Source organism: Argentina silus (assembly GCF_951799395.1).
Source record: "Argentina silus genome assembly, chromosome: 12".
NCBI classification, from domain to species: Eukaryota; Metazoa; Chordata; class Actinopteri; order Argentiniformes; family Argentinidae; genus Argentina; species Argentina silus.
This window is the reverse complement of record NC_139666.1, coordinates 18690857-18706413: the sequence shown is the minus strand read 5'-3', so window position 1 is coordinate 18706413 and position 15557 is coordinate 18690857. Positions and strand designations below refer to the sequence as shown.

The 15557-nt window shown below is 45.1% G+C and overlaps 1 protein-coding gene across 4 annotated transcripts; it reads right to left on the bottom strand.

The window, feature by feature from the left end:
* Positions 1–498: 498 nt before the first annotated feature.
* ildr2 (immunoglobulin-like domain containing receptor 2) lies at positions 499–13855 on the bottom strand. Of its 4 annotated transcripts, XM_083681631.1 has the most exons (10): positions 13722–13855; positions 10663–10992; positions 9717–9836; positions 5746–5802; positions 4851–4997; positions 4568–4732; positions 4106–4219; positions 2666–2864; positions 1725–2454; positions 499–1041 (listed from the first exon to the last, which is right to left on the bottom strand). In XM_083681631.1, exons 1-10 carry the CDS (start codon positions 13765–13767, stop codon positions 1006–1008), a joined length of 1944 nt encoding a protein of 647 aa, XP_083537757.1. In that variant the 5' UTR covers positions 13768–13855; the 3' UTR covers positions 499–1005. The 4 variants fall into 4 exon arrangements, with proteins under 4 accessions (XP_083537757.1, XP_083537759.1, XP_083537760.1 ...); XM_083681633.1 differs by lacking the exon at positions 4106–4219; XM_083681634.1 differs by lacking the exon at positions 4851–4997.
* Positions 13856–15557: the final 1702 nt, after the last annotated feature.

Below are 15557 nucleotides of genomic sequence, written 5' to 3'. Positions count from 1 at the left end.
TTTATACCCAACCCAAAGCACTTTGAGACCTTGTGACTATGAATCCAACCAATTCCATTCCATTTACACAGTGGTAAGGGTTTTTGAATTCCAATACTCCAGCCTCCTTCCTGGTATTGTGATGTCACCATCTTCCTCCTCATGGAATCCAATATCCTGCCTTATTTCCTTCCTCATCCCTAGGTCTCCTCCATGTGTCAGCATATGTATTGTTCTACTGACCAATGCGTAGTGCTTAAATCATAATACCAGTCAGATAGGACAGATATATCAAATGTTAGCAAACTAATGGTCAGTGTGCAATTTATAAAAAAAATTAAGAAGAATCTACTGTATACACCACTTGTGAATATCTGTGTTTTTTGTGTATGCAGATTAAGTTCAAGCAAGAGTTGTGTGTACTTAGCTGTTAAAAGCGATAAGAAAAACACATACTGTATCCAATGTACACACACTTAATCAGACAGCATAATCACACACAATGACACAATCTAAGATAGGCAACAGGTGTTTATATATCAAAATCATCAATGTAAAACAAGTGAAGTACAAATGTCTGCTATGGCCGAATGGCACTGTTTCAAACCATAGTTTCCAGTCTGTCACCTAGAGGAGTGCCAGTTATAATACTGTGGGTTATTCTGTGGGAAATAATGCTACAGTGCAACTGCAATCTGAAATACAAATTCAAGCTCAGTAGGTACAGTACATTAACAGTATCACACACACACACACACACAATGAAGGCAGGTGAACCTGAGTTGCCATGCAGTTTAATCTGACAATCAAATATCAAAATGTTCATCAATCAATTCGAATTTCATAATCCTTGTTTTCCTCCAATACTTTTGTGGTTTTCATGCCTTATATCGGATGGCTCTCCAGATTGCTGCTTGACGGTGGTTAGTCTTTCCTGGGTTGCTGCACAATGTTTTAAGTGAGTGATGCGTGATTCTCAATATTGGCAGTGCTGTGTGGGCCAGGGCTTGAGTTCTGTCTGCCGTGTCAGACTATGAGAGAGTCTCTGCTCACAGCAGTGTTCTGTTAAGGGAATACACCAAGAGCCACACGTTAGAGATCCTGCAATCATGCTGCTCATGCTTGGTTAGTCAGGCCTGGCTTGTCAGTGAGACAGCATGGGGATCCACAAAAATCATGCAGCTCATGCTTGGGTTAGTAATGTCTGTGAGTGAGCTTCAGAGAGCAATAATACAATCACATACATATAGTCATATATATAAAGTGGTTTGGAAATGTTCTGGTTGGCAAACTTTGAGATATTACCCCTGAAATAAAGCATTCTAAACAATATCATTGTTTCCTAAATATAGATGAATTTATATATACAATTTGTGCTTTTTACTTCTTATTCTCAAATAACAATGTACATACACAGTAATACTGCTGAAAACTCTCTCAATCTTTTGACTCATGTTCAAAACCTTGATAAAAAAGTTTTGGGACTTCACATACAGTATCAACAGACAAATATGTACAACACCCACTAATACAAAATAAAAAGGTCATGGCTGGTTGTATAATGCTAAGACACTTGTTGGTTTAACGTGACTGACTAGTTTAAGTATCATCTTATTTTTCTTCTGGGGGGGGGGGGGGGTCTGTACCAGACATTTCTGCTGGGCCTTCTGTGTCAGACTATTTGGGATGATCTGGGAAGGAGGGAGGGGAGTTCTTCACGAGACCCCCCCCTATATGTAACTCACCACTTTTCGGTTCTTGTCCCTCTCCTCTCTGTCCCCATGTAAGGTGTGGGACATAGCCTGAGGGGGGCGTGTGTAGCAAAATGGTCGCATGGCCGGATCAGTGGTCCGATACCGTTCTGTAGTGGGCGGTTCGACCGTGCGGTAGCGTTCTCCGTTTGGGTCAACTGTGCGGTATCTCTCTGCCTCCCGCTCTGAGTACGGAGGCAGTGGGTCGTCCTCCTCGGGCCGATTGCTAGGCGACCTGCTATAGTAACAGTCGCTGCCTTTGCCTTTTGAGCTGCCTTTAGAGGGAGTGTCACTATCCTCATCGGCCCTCCCCTTTCCTCTCTCACCCCTCTCACCCCCCCGCCCCCTCGCCTTGCGCTCCAGTAGGCTGTTGAGGAAGGCGTCATCATAACCTCTGCCCCCTTGTGCATGGTGGGGGGGTCGAGAGAGGCGATCGTTGTCCCAAGTGTCCCTCCTCTTCTGCGGAGAAGGTGGAGGGCTGCGTCGGTGCCAGCCGTCGTCCTGGTCTCCATGGAAACGCCGAGGGGGGCTGTTGTCCCGGTAAGGGGGGTAGTGCTCACGCCCTCTGAGCTCCAGGTCGTAGTCCCGGTCATGGTCTCGGGGGTCACCCCTCCGAACGCGGGGGCCGTAAGACAGAGCAAACTCCTCCAGCTCGTCCAGAGAGCCAGTACGCCCCCTGCTGCCCAACGTCCTCCTCTGCAGGTGCTCAGAGCGAGGGTTCCACCTGTCCCAGGGTATACAGTCAGGACAACTCAGAACAAATACCGTGTTCACTGTGTATGTACATGTGTGACCTGTATACAATATGTATGTGTACATATAGAAAACAACATATAACATACATCCGCATACACATTGTCAGCCTCTCTCTCTTGTGCGCACGCACGCACACACACACACACACACACACACAAAAACACACCCATCAGTGGTACCTGCTGTCACGCTCATCATCAATGTGGTTGCCATGGTAGCGCCCTGGCCGCTGACGGTGGGGGGGAGCTGCCATGAGCTCTGACTGATCATCGAGGTCGGCGATGGGCGGGAGCGCCTTCATCTGGACCGTGCGATAGGTCTGCCGGAAATCTGTGTCCCCACCTTCATGCAGAGAGCTCAGTTCTGATAGGCTGCTGGCTGCAGGGACAACACATCACAATGAAGACACAAAATACTCCTTTAGCAGTGTTCTGTAACACGAACAGTCTTTGAAATGATTGTGTGGTAGCAAACCGAGTAATCCATTTGCCTTAACAAGGAATTGTTTCCAATGTTTAAACCATACAGATTGCTTAGGATGGCACTTGTCTTGGGTGTTAACAGCAGGAGGTAGTTATAGCCTATACTGCATATGTATTCGCAGCAGAAGCTCATTATACAGCCTACTGTACAGTAAAGAGTTTATTCAAGACAAAAACATGTAGGGGTGTTGCAGAACACTTCTGTGACAACTCTGCTGTGCAAGTAGGTCTACCGTCTACGTAACCATAACAGGATCTGTTTACATATCACCACTTCTTATCGGTATGACAGACGCATCATCAAATATCACCACAACTAATGCAAACAACATCTGCTAGACATAGACTTCAGTGTGTGTGTATATATAGGCTGGCTATTTTCACAGCAAATGCTTTTGCTGATGGTCACCATCTTACGTTGCTCTTTTCATATGCAGAGGTCTTCGAAGGGAGTGACTTTCTAAAACAACAACAATATGTCTGCCAACCATGAAAAGAGAATACATGGAACACCAGAAATGTTTTTTTCTTTGTCCGCCATTTTTGAATTTCCAATTACATATCTTCCACAGCCTTCTCCAAAGACAATGCTTTACCTTTGTGTACATAAATCACCAATAATGTATCAATACGATGTTCAGATGTCCGTCATTTACATCACCATCCATAATCAAAGGATCTCGAGTGACATCATCATCTCATGCCAATGTGTGACCTCTCTGTAATACTTAGAGTCTGCTTAGAAACTGCTAATGAACATTATCACAAAGTTTCTGAGGCAAGTACATATATGCACAAGGCCTGTTGACTAATTGTGAATCAACTATTAAGTGTTTGTTTTTTTCAGCAAAACGTCAAACAAAGAGTGATCATATCATTGGACTGATTCAACGCAATGCCCACACAGTGTACCTTTGTACGTGGCGTTGATGATATTGATGCAACCAGGGTTAGTACGTTACCCTTCTAACAAGTAGGAGGTGACTATAAGATTCAGAAAAGGATGATGGCAACATTTATGCCAATATTTACAAAGCACTAGGCTAAGCTCAAGATGGAATACATACACACACACACACACACACACACACACACACAGTGATTACAGAGAAACACGCTGACTCTGTACAGGCTTACATTGGCGTGTGGCCATCTTGGAAGAGGGAAACTGTGCCAGCTCCTTCTCTACGTAGTACACAACCTTCATAGAGTCGGTGCTCTGATTGGCCTGTAAACGATAGCCACTGTGCACTGTGGACACGGACGCACACACACAAGGTCACAAACACACACACACACACATATCAGTGATATGGACAAAAAACACAAACATACATACTCAAACACAGACAAAAACACTCACACACGCACACGCACACACACACACACCCTATGCATGTCTGGTCATAGACCAGAAAAAAAAAAAAACAGGTTAAGGACAGATGGATGACATAGGATGAGGGTTAGGTAACTCAGACGAATTTACACATGTTAGGGAGTGTTACTGCACTGTCATCCATTAAACACCATTTTCCACTGGTGTGTATACAGTTCCTGCAAACTGACTGGATGAGCCGAGATGTAAGGCGAGTCACTCACCCCCGGGCAGGTTGTGTTCCACTGAGGTGAGAGAGGCTATCTTGGGGTCCACAATGGATGGCGGGGCAAGAGGGACCATGGTGGGGACCCCAGGGATGTAGTAGGGGGGGTACATAGCAATCTGGGGGGTCGGGCCACTCTTCGCCATCTTCCCTGCTTCATACACTGAGGTGAGGATGAACACACAAAAAAAACAGTTATGGATTGCAAATGGATGGAATGGAATGGACTTGATTGCTTGTACATATGTGTGTGTGTGTGTGTGTGTGTGTGTGTAACTCACAGTGGCGGGGGCAGCAGCAGGTGTCAGGGCAGCAGCAGCAGCGGAGGTAACAGCAGCAGGAGTGGGGGCAGCACTGGCACCAACAGATCCCGGCCAACAACAGGAACAGGACACTGCCCAGGACTACAGCCCCCACAAACACCCACTCTGGAACGCAGACATAGAGAGATAAACAACCAGATCTAGTACCAGCTCCAGAGAACCTCCAGAGAACACCTAGAGTCCATCAAACAAGGAGACTGTACAGAGGGAGAGCGAGACAGAGAATGAGAGGAAGAGGGTTGATAAGCGAGAGAGACGTCCACAGATCCTCCTCAATCAAGTCATATCTGCTTAGCATCACAGATCTCCTGTATCTGTGTGTGTGTCCCACATCTGTAACATTAACCCCCACAGGAGTTGAAGGGGGGGGGGGGGGGGGGGGGGGGGTTCTGTCTGGTTTGTTCAGGCCTACTCTTATCCAGCCTCACATCACTAAAGCATCCAAACCCATAACAACACACTTCCTCAGGGCGTGACCAAACCTGACTAACTTCTGTCAGCCCCCTTTTCAAAGTAAACACACGACCCCAGCGGACCTCATTAGGGTTAGGGTTGACCCATTAGAAACAAAATGAAGTAGGAAGTGGGGGGGTCATTTCCTGAGAATAAACAGCATCATGTAGCAACTGGAAGATTTTCTTTATCTGACAACATGCATTGTCCTGTGAAAAATAGTATTGTGAGGTTAGAGACCCAGAGCTGACTCAATAGACAATAGTATGATTGGGCTTCAGGAGGGATTTTAATTGGAGGAGCGACAGGGCAGCGAGGGGGTGGGTTGTTAGGAAAGCCAGAGAAAGTCATGTTGGCAAGGGGGCAGGTGAGGAAGGGAAAGGTGAGCAGGCAGCCATACCTGGCATAATCTCCACATCAAACTCAGGCAGGATATCGTCCAGCACACCTGTCCTACCTGCAGAGAGAGGGAGAGCAGAGGTGAGGGCCGGCAGACGGGAAGCAGAGAGCAAGAGGTCAAAGGTGAGGCAAATCAGCGAATCAGGGATTAGACAGAGTGACTAAGGATCATGCATTGAGACAGACAAGTAAAGGAACCAGGGAGGCAAACCGGTAACATCCTCTGTTATTGATGTTTAAGCCAAAGTAATGATTATCAAACGATTAAACAAGGGTCTGAGTGAGAGTATATTTCAATGGGCAGGGAAACAAACCTGTGTCTAAATCTGAAACCCTAGTTCCTCTGTCTGGTTCCTCCAACTGATTCTAAGTATCAATAAAGCGGAGAACCTTGCAATCAGTGTTGTTGAAATCAGTCCTGTATTAGTCGGAAGTGGATCCTACAGTACTGTACATAAACGTTGGGCTGTAAGGCTTGACTCTGATCAGCTACTGTATATATGAACACACCTGAGCTTTTACTGTAGGGATAGAGTTCTTGCTACTGTATGTACTGTCTCCGAAACATGTCTCCACACACTAACCCAGTGTCTTAAAGGTCAGAGGGCAGAGTTCAGGGGCCAAACTCTCATCTCACTTTGAGCCTAATTTTAGCAGGGGCCCAGGGGTGCTGTGTTTCTGTGATGTTGCTGTGCACACACACACACACACGCAACACATGACACATGCAACACGACACACACATGACACACACATGCAATCACTCACTCACACACACACACACACACACACACACACACACACAGACCACACTTGACGGCTACAGGAGTTACAAGAAACACCACGTCTGCTGACAAACAAAACTAATTCACTACATTCACTACCCATCTGTGCTTTCTTTTTAAGCAACATTTAGTCAATCAATCGCCTAGAAAGTGCTCTACTATTGTGAGGCATTGAGGTAGGGCCTACAGTAAGTGGAGGGGGAAGGAGGGAGGATGGAAACGTCACTTGAACTTGAACACAGAGAAAGAGAGGACAGGGAAAACTGGGGCAGACACTGCACTGAAGGATTCTGGGACACCAATTAACCATTAGGGAAAGAAGGTCAGATGAGTGCCATTGTCATTGGTAACAATGGCTGCTTTGTTCCTCCTAAAAGTAAGAGGGAGAGAGACAGAGCAAGAGAGACAAGTTCAGGGTGATGGAGAGGTGGAGACAGAGACGTGGTCCTATGTGGCTCAGTTGGTAGAGCATGGCGCTAACAACGCTTAGGTTGTGGGTTTGATTCCTGCTGGGACCATATATACTGAAATGCATGCACTCACTGCAATGTAAGCTAAATGGCATATATTATTACATATTCTATTCTATTATTATATATTAGACGGACAGAAAGAGTGAGAGACAGAGGGTAATGGAGAGAAAGATGGACGCCTCCAAATGCTATCATCTCTCTCTCACTATGACGCCAAAGAGATGGGGGTTAAAAGGTTTTTCTTGGTCGGGTCATGAGGTCAGGAAAAACTCCTGGCCCTCCACATGCTATAGTAGAAAGGACACACCTAACGTACATGAGGAGTGTGCATTATACAGCACGTGTGCAGAAGCCTATGAGGACCTTCTTTAGTCTTTAGTCAGAAAGTCTCCTAGCTGTCTGGTCTGTCTGGGCAGACTGAACTCCCCTCTCTGTGCTGAGTAGGCAGTCGTCATGCAGAGAAATAGCATACTCCTCTCCTCTGATAAAAGCACACACACACACACACACACACACACACACACACACACACACACTTACCCTGCCACCCTGGTCTGGCACAGTTGTTTAAATACCACGAAGCTAAGTAACCTGAGAGAGAGGAGAAGCTATGTGCCTCTGAGAGTGGAGGAGGGGAGAGGGAGAGGGAAAACAATGATAGGTAGACAAGGGCAAGGAGAGGGAGAGGGAGATTAAGAGCCTCTGAGTAGATGGACAGAGAAAGAACAGGGGGAGATAGTGTGAGAAAAGAGAGGGGAAGGAGAGGGCAGAGAGGGAGGGAAAGGGGAGTGAAAGAAGAGTTGGGGGAGACAGTCATAATGCACTCTCCTAGCCCGACACATTCATATGAACACAGTACACAGTAACTCGGGACAGAAGGCAGACTGGAGCCTCTTGTGCGAGGGTGAGAAGAGGAGAAGGAATGAAAGAAGGGTGGAACATGACATGGGCATAGAGCCTGATGGAAAATAAAGATGGTGGGAACAGGTTAAAAAGATTATTTTATTTCATTTCACCCTTATTTTACTAGGCAAGTTGACTGAGAACATATTCTAATTTGCAGCAACGACCTGGGGAATAGTTGCAGGGGAGAGGACAGGGAATTAATGAGCCAATTAAAAGCAAAAGATGATTAGGAAATGTTGGATACCATTCCTCATTCCATTCCATGCATTACAATGAGCTCATCCTCTGATTTCTACATCCACTAGCCTCCCCTGATAGAGTCTCTACAACGCCCTTTTCCTGACCTGATTAGATTACACAGCACCACAGGAGGGCTTACTACACTCACTGAACACTTTATTAGGAACACCTGTACACCTTCTCATGGTGGAGGTGGTGGAATGGTGTGGGGAATGTTTTCTTGGCACACTTTGGGCCCATTAATACCAATCAATCATCGCTTGATCCTATTTGAGTATTGTTGCTGACCATGTGCATCCCTTCATGGCCACAATTTACCCATCTTCTAATGCCTACTTCCAGCATGATAATGCACCATGTCACAAAGCAAAAGTTGTCTCAAACTGGTTTTCATGAACATGACAATGAGTTCAGTGTTCTTCAGTGGCCTTCCCAGTCACTGGATCTGAATCCAATAGAACACCTTTGGGATGTGGTAGAATGGGAGATTCACAGCTTGAAAGTGCACCTGAAAAATATGCAGGAAATGCGTGATGCAATCATGTCATCATGAACCAGAATCTCAAAGGAATATTTCCAACATCTTGTGGAATCAATGCCACAAAGAATTGAGGCTGTTTTGAGAGCAAAGGGAGGCCCTACCCAGTATTAGTATAGCGTTCTTAATAAAGTGCTCAGTGAGTGTACATAAGCACTGGTGATTGCAACATTGTGAATACACACACTTTCTCTGAAGGAACAAAACTCAATCTAATTTGACTCAAGCTTGTGTTGAGCTGTGTTTTCAAGGCCAAAGACTGAAGAGGCTCCTCCATCACAGGTCTCACTGTCCTTCGCTTTCTCTCTCTCTCTCTCTCTCTCTCTTCCTCTGTCTATACCAGTGACCCTTAACATGCTTTTAGTCTTGTCACGAAAAGGCACGTTACCATGGAAACGGCTTAAGCAGTGGCTTACGCTGGCACTGTTCACAACAACGGCCTGTATGGCTCTACCTATAGAACAGCTGGCTGAGTCATTGAGTGAGTGGATGAATGACATTTTATTGAGAGAATAAAACCAACTGTTGCTCAGTGTAGTTCGAAAGGATCCTGTCCTGTCCAATCATAAACCGAGAACAAACGTTTAAAAAGAGCAAACATAAAAAAGGCTGAACCTGTGACTCTACGACAGTTTATCTGGACTATATTGACATTATATTTGAGGTTATGAAGGGTTATGCATGTCTACGGCAGGGTTAAGTCAGCGTTTTACTACCAGGGTAAGCTCGGCCAAACAATAAGCCCTCTCATGGATCAGAACCATGTAAAGTAGCACACTCCATTCCTCTGTTTCCATGGAAGCACTTGTAAGAACGCTTAGGAATGCAGACAACTTTGAGAACAGGGGCAAAGACAAAAACACTCCTACAAACCATATCAAACAAACCAATAGGCGCGCACACACACACACACACACACAGAGCTAGGGCTTTTGTTCCCAACACAATCACATATCATGCACCCTCTTTGGTGTTGTTGAGGGGTTAACATCCTGTACATAGAAGGTTCACATCATGTGGGAAGACTCACCCAGCACGAGTAACTCCACCTGGGCCTCATTCTTCCCCTCCAGGTCGTTGGCGATAACCACCTTACAGAAGTAGACCCCGCTGTCTCCCCACTGCAGCTCCCCGATCCGCAGGTCTGCCTCTGCACAGGGACAGGAACAGGAAACAGGAAACAGGGTGAGTGTATGAAAGGGGGAGAGGTGAGAGATCTTGGGATCTGAGAGCATGTTCAGTAACTCACCATCCTCTACCCCGCCCCCCCTTCCTGACATGGAATAGAATCCATATAAAATACATCCATAAATGCTGCAGATGTTTACCAACAGGTTTACAACATCAAAGCAACATATTACAGAGTTTTAGAGTAAAATAGAAATTAACATATCAATACATCTCTGCTTTCTGCGAAGATAAATACAATTAAAATGTTAATACAGCTTAACTTTCTACTATGATTGATGACAACAGGAGTGTTTGGTTGAAATAGACAGAAAAGGAGGAGGAACATTCTATTGAGAAGGAGAGAAAGAAGGTGTTGCGTGATAAGGAGCGGCTGATTCATTGTGTACAGGAGAGCAGGCTGTGTTGATAATGAGTGCATAGAGCCCAGTCCATTGTGAAGCAGAGAGAGCACGACTATTTCAGGAGCAGGAAAACACAGCACAATCTGTTCTGTTTCCTGCTGGGAGAAGAATCACACAGAGCAGTGGTCCCCAGTCCTGGAGACTTACAGGCTTCTGTTACAGCCTAGCACAAACTAGCCCACCTGATTCAACTAGTCAAGATCTTCAGGACTGGTTTATTTGTTGAACAAGGTGTCCATCACTACCATCATTTGAGTTTGTGCGTGTGTCTCTCAACAGTGTTTATAACAGTGTCGTTAAATGTAAGTTACAATCGCAGTGCAACATGTATGCAAGAATAAAAGAGAACAGTTCAAATAATAAAGCATAAAATCTTCACCGTACTATTTACAATGGCGATGTCCCTTTCCTTGTAGTGTTCGGCCAGTGTCATGGAGGGTCCCTGCCCGGAGGCCACGATACGGACGGTGCGGCTGCTGTCGGAACACTCCAGGTGGGACATAGCGCCCAGGTCAGACCCCTGGACCCCCAGGCTCTCAGGGAAGGTGAAGGAGTCACGTGTGCGGTCGCGGCAGAAGGACTTATACCACCACTGCACAACAGGGGTCTGGGTGGAAGGCGTGTGGTACTGACACTGGAGGACCACTGGTTGGAAGAGCATGGCGAACCGCTTAGTCTCCCTCACAGTTACCTGTACTCCATCACACACACAGACTGACGCGCACACACACACACGCGAAAAATAAATTAGGATTGGTGTAGTTATTTTATGACCTATCAAAATCATCGCAGATAATATTTTAATCAATATGATACCAACACACTTGTGTGAGAAGTGAGAGGAAAGACAGCAATGAGTGAGAATAACACTTTATTTATCTCACAGTTTCTGAATGAAGGAGACCTTTGAATACCTATTTTGCGTTAACAGAGAAACATGCAAATGGTTAGGAGAGATGACACTTTACAGTTCAACACTTTCCCCTATCAGCTTTGAACAGCATCCGGCATTTAAGCCATAATCTAACCTGTACATTTGTATAGTCAAACCAAGTCTCGCATAGCAATCCCTCCAAATCATGTTGTTCTCACAGAGAACTTTCCACCCCTTTGCAGTTACTTTCTGGAAAGGATTTCCCCAGGCATTCCGAACTAGGAAAGCCTGGTCTCAACGAGGTTAAGTAAACCCTGCATACACTACACACACACACACACACACTCACTTCCAACCGGGGGTTTCCAGACAAAGTCTTTCAGTCAATGACACAACACAACTCCCAAAGGGGGTATGTGTCTGTCTGTTCGCTTTATACCCCACAGAGTCCCCTCCATCAAGATCAAAGAGAGAGAGATAAGAGAGGGGGGGGTGGGGAGACATAGGGAGAAAGACAATAGATGAGATAAGATAGGAAGATGGGGTTTTGGAAATAATGACTGATACACACCACCCCTAGTGGATCCAGCTGTTTTTAGGCGGTGTGTGTGTGTGTGTGTGTGTGTGTTCATGACCCAATTCATGAGTGGGAGATTACCGAGCAGTGACTTGCACAATAACAAAAAGGGGAGTGGATCCAGGACCAGGGATGAGGGCTCCTCTCTCTCCCAGGGTCACAGGGGTTACATTCCGCTGTGCGTGGGGGCACGGGGAGGGCTTCAGTACAGAGGTAGGGGGTTTTCATCATAAAGGGGAACAGTGAGGGGTAGAGGTCTGTGCAGCAGGGGAGGCTGGTGGAGGTAGAAATCAGAGGATGGGCTCATTGTAATGCATGGAATGAAATAAAGAATGGTATCAAACATGTGTTTTTGATACCATTTTCTTTTGTTACATCCTCCAATTTCTACCTCCACAAGCCTCCCCTGCTGTGCAGTCTCCAGCTAGTCCTGTTAAGTCTGGGTGGGGTAGCAGGAACTCGCTCTAAACAATTCTCAGAAAAAAGGAAATCAAAACAAAGGCCAACCCACCAGCCCTCTCCTTAAGAGCAGTCTGACAAACACACACGTACCACCAAATGTAAAATGACTTCTTCTCATATAGTCCAGATTTTTGCGACCATGTTGTGATCACTTTTACGTATGTTTTTTTAGACCAATGCTAAACCAAGATAAAGGAGGCAGCAAGGAGAGGATGTAGTTTAAGACCATTGGAATGCAAGCACCTACTGTAGTTTGGAGGAAGAGGTGACTGTTACGTATTTTACTGTTTTTCTTGTGTTTGAAGCTATTTTAATATTTTCATTCTGGCAGCTGGATGGATGGGAAGAGACAGAGGAGGGGAGGTAGCGGAGAGGGACTGTTCCTAAATTCCTCCCACGGGGTAGCTCAGGCCCTCCCTTTGTCCCTTTGTTCAAGGGCTAGCTCATTGTTGGGCATTACTAACCCCCCCCCCCCCCCCCCTTTCTTTATCCTATCTGAAGAACAGGGAGGAGGTGTGGGGGGGTCTAAGAGCCAATGAGATGATCTTGTCTGGTCCAGTGAGTGAGTAGCCAGTTAGCTATTAGAGATTTAAACAGAACCGTTAGAGGAGTTTCATCAGTCTCATGAGGGGAGACAGACAGAGACAGGGCTGGAGAACATTGTAACCACAGCAGAAATCACACATCACCAAGACAAAACTTTGCTTCTATCTGGAGAGCCTTTGATCCATGGTGTGAATCTGACACACCACAGAGCATTAAAACAGGCTGTGTACGCCACAACTAAGAGGGTCTCCCTTTCCATATTCACCCCATATCAACTCCAGCAACCATTAACTATGCACCACTCAAAAGCCCTTTTTCGATAGGACAAACCAAAAACTGTGGTGTACCATTAATGTTACAGTTTAACAAGTAAATTGCTCTTGGTCAAAGCTCCTCCTCTGAGACGGTCCACACTTCCTGACCATGTTTACACCTTTCCTCCCTAACTGCCACATTCCCCTGTCAGGCATTCCAACCCACTGAATCCTTATAACCTGTACTTCTGACAAACTACACATTTGATGAACTAAACAAACCTCTTTGACCCAAATGCATAATTAAAAACATTGCTCTAAATTTCACTGATAACCTCGGAATATTACTAACCCTAACCAATAATATTATTCTTCTCCAAAATAGGCTACATTCTAACAAACATCATTTCTGGGAAAACAGTAGGGTAACAACACCGGAGCAGACTAACATCACCTTGCACATTTAATAACCGGCCGGATCGAGTGTGGGTGTATACTTAACAGTGATTAAACACACCACAGAAAAGAAATTATAATAACCACAGAAATTCATAGAACAACTTCCCTATTTTACAGTGAGTCAATAAACTGTCACGGAGACGCGAGAAACGTGCAGACGCAGAGATAAATCCTGCGCAAGTGGATTTTCAATCAACAGGGACTAACCTGTTGCGTGTCCACAATTTTTGCAGATAATAAAACAACGTGTTGAGTTCAGAAAATCACGTACCTGCTATGCACAGTGAAATAATCCATCGAAAAAACAGCAAGTTCATTTTGAAAATAAAGACTATAGCCTATCATTTAGCGAGAAATAATCCACCTATCATCCTTCCCGTTGTTCGCTTCATTCTTTGGTCCGCTAGGAACAAGAATAAACGGGATAGAGGGGAAGTGTCAATCTGAGCCTAACGGGAGTGTACCACTTGAAAGCGGGTGAACTACAACAACCCAAATACTAAAAAATAAATATTACTTGCCCCTCTTTATTTGGATTAATATGCGAGATTGCTAGAAATATATTGAGTTAAAAATGATGGCCATAGGCTACTCTGAGATACATGTGATAATTTCGAAATTCCCCAAATTTGTGGTGTTTACCTATGTTATGAGTTAGAAGCGTCTGGTGTTCAGATGGGGGAAAATTAGATTATTAATAAAATCAGGTCAGACGGGTGTGAGTGAAGAATTTTAAGACCTGAGAGAGAAATGACCCGAGAGCTGTTCATTTTTCTCCACTTTTTCGCTTTAATACAATCTAAAACAAATTAAAAGTCTTCCAAATTGAATACTCAAATCAATTGTCATTATGTTTCATCATTGCGTTCAAATCATAGCCTAAATCATAGAGACAAAGCATTTATAGATTTAATTAAGTAAAATCAATTAATATGAATCATGTTTTATCAAAAGTGCAAAATATTTTTTTAAATGATTAATTTGACCACACACATTAGGCCTAGGCTGTCACTAATTCAGGTCAAACTATTAAATGATTTCACACAAATACACTCATGACAGTCAGTGACCACAAGGGGTCATACAACTCGGACACCTCTTTGTAGAGTAGGCCTCAGTCCAGTTCAAACTAACTCTGAGCCCTAGGCCCTCCTTTAATTTAATCTCCCTCAGAGATCTGACTGTACTGGATAAGTATTGAAAACCTCAGAGGGGGTTTCTGCCATATTGCCTGAACCAATCCAGTGCCATCAGATATTTGAGGGGGAATGGAGAGCTGCCTATTGGTAGGGGGAGATAAGTGTTTAGCCGGGTATGGATCTTAACAGTAGACTTTGGGATGTCAGGCCTGTGAAAACAGAGTAACTTTCATCAAAGATATTGTAGTGAACAAGAGCAAACATGAGTGTCCACTCGTTTCACTGCCCTGCAACAGAAGATGGCAGAGCGCATGCACCAATCGCATTTAACTGTGTAAATTCTCTAGTCCGTTGCATCTCCGTTTTTGAAAGTCTCTGGCAGCGTTGCCCCACTTGTTTTGCTATGACCTCATATCTCAGAGTCTACCTTTAAGTATAGGCCTATAATTATACTTGTAGTCAATACAAATTAATATCCCTGCATTTCCAAAGCACCCCAGGATCTGATGTTTTTTTTCTTTGTTCGGTAAAGGCTCCAATTACTGAGCTGTGAAACATGGACTATGACCATAACCTTTCCAGAAAGTTGTTCCCTTCCTTCTGCCCTATTGAGACAACTGGGTGTAAGCAGTAGGTTTGCCATAATGCTTTCACATATCCAGCCCTACTACATCAGATCCATTTGGGAAGAGGGCTGAGGGGAGGGAAATGTTTACTGAAATGGAATGTGTTGGGGAGCATGATTTTTGGGTTCGTCGTAGTGAGCACACTAGTCGTTGTACTGGTCATCGCGGTCATTGAGGCGATCGCGACTACCGCCATAGTGACGGCTGTCGTCAAGGCGATCGCGGCTGCCACCGTAGCGATCAAGGCTCTCACGATTGTCGTCAAGGCGATCGCGGCTGCCACCGTAGCGACCACGGCTCTCACGATTGTCGTCAAGGCGATCGCGGCTGCCACCGTAGCGA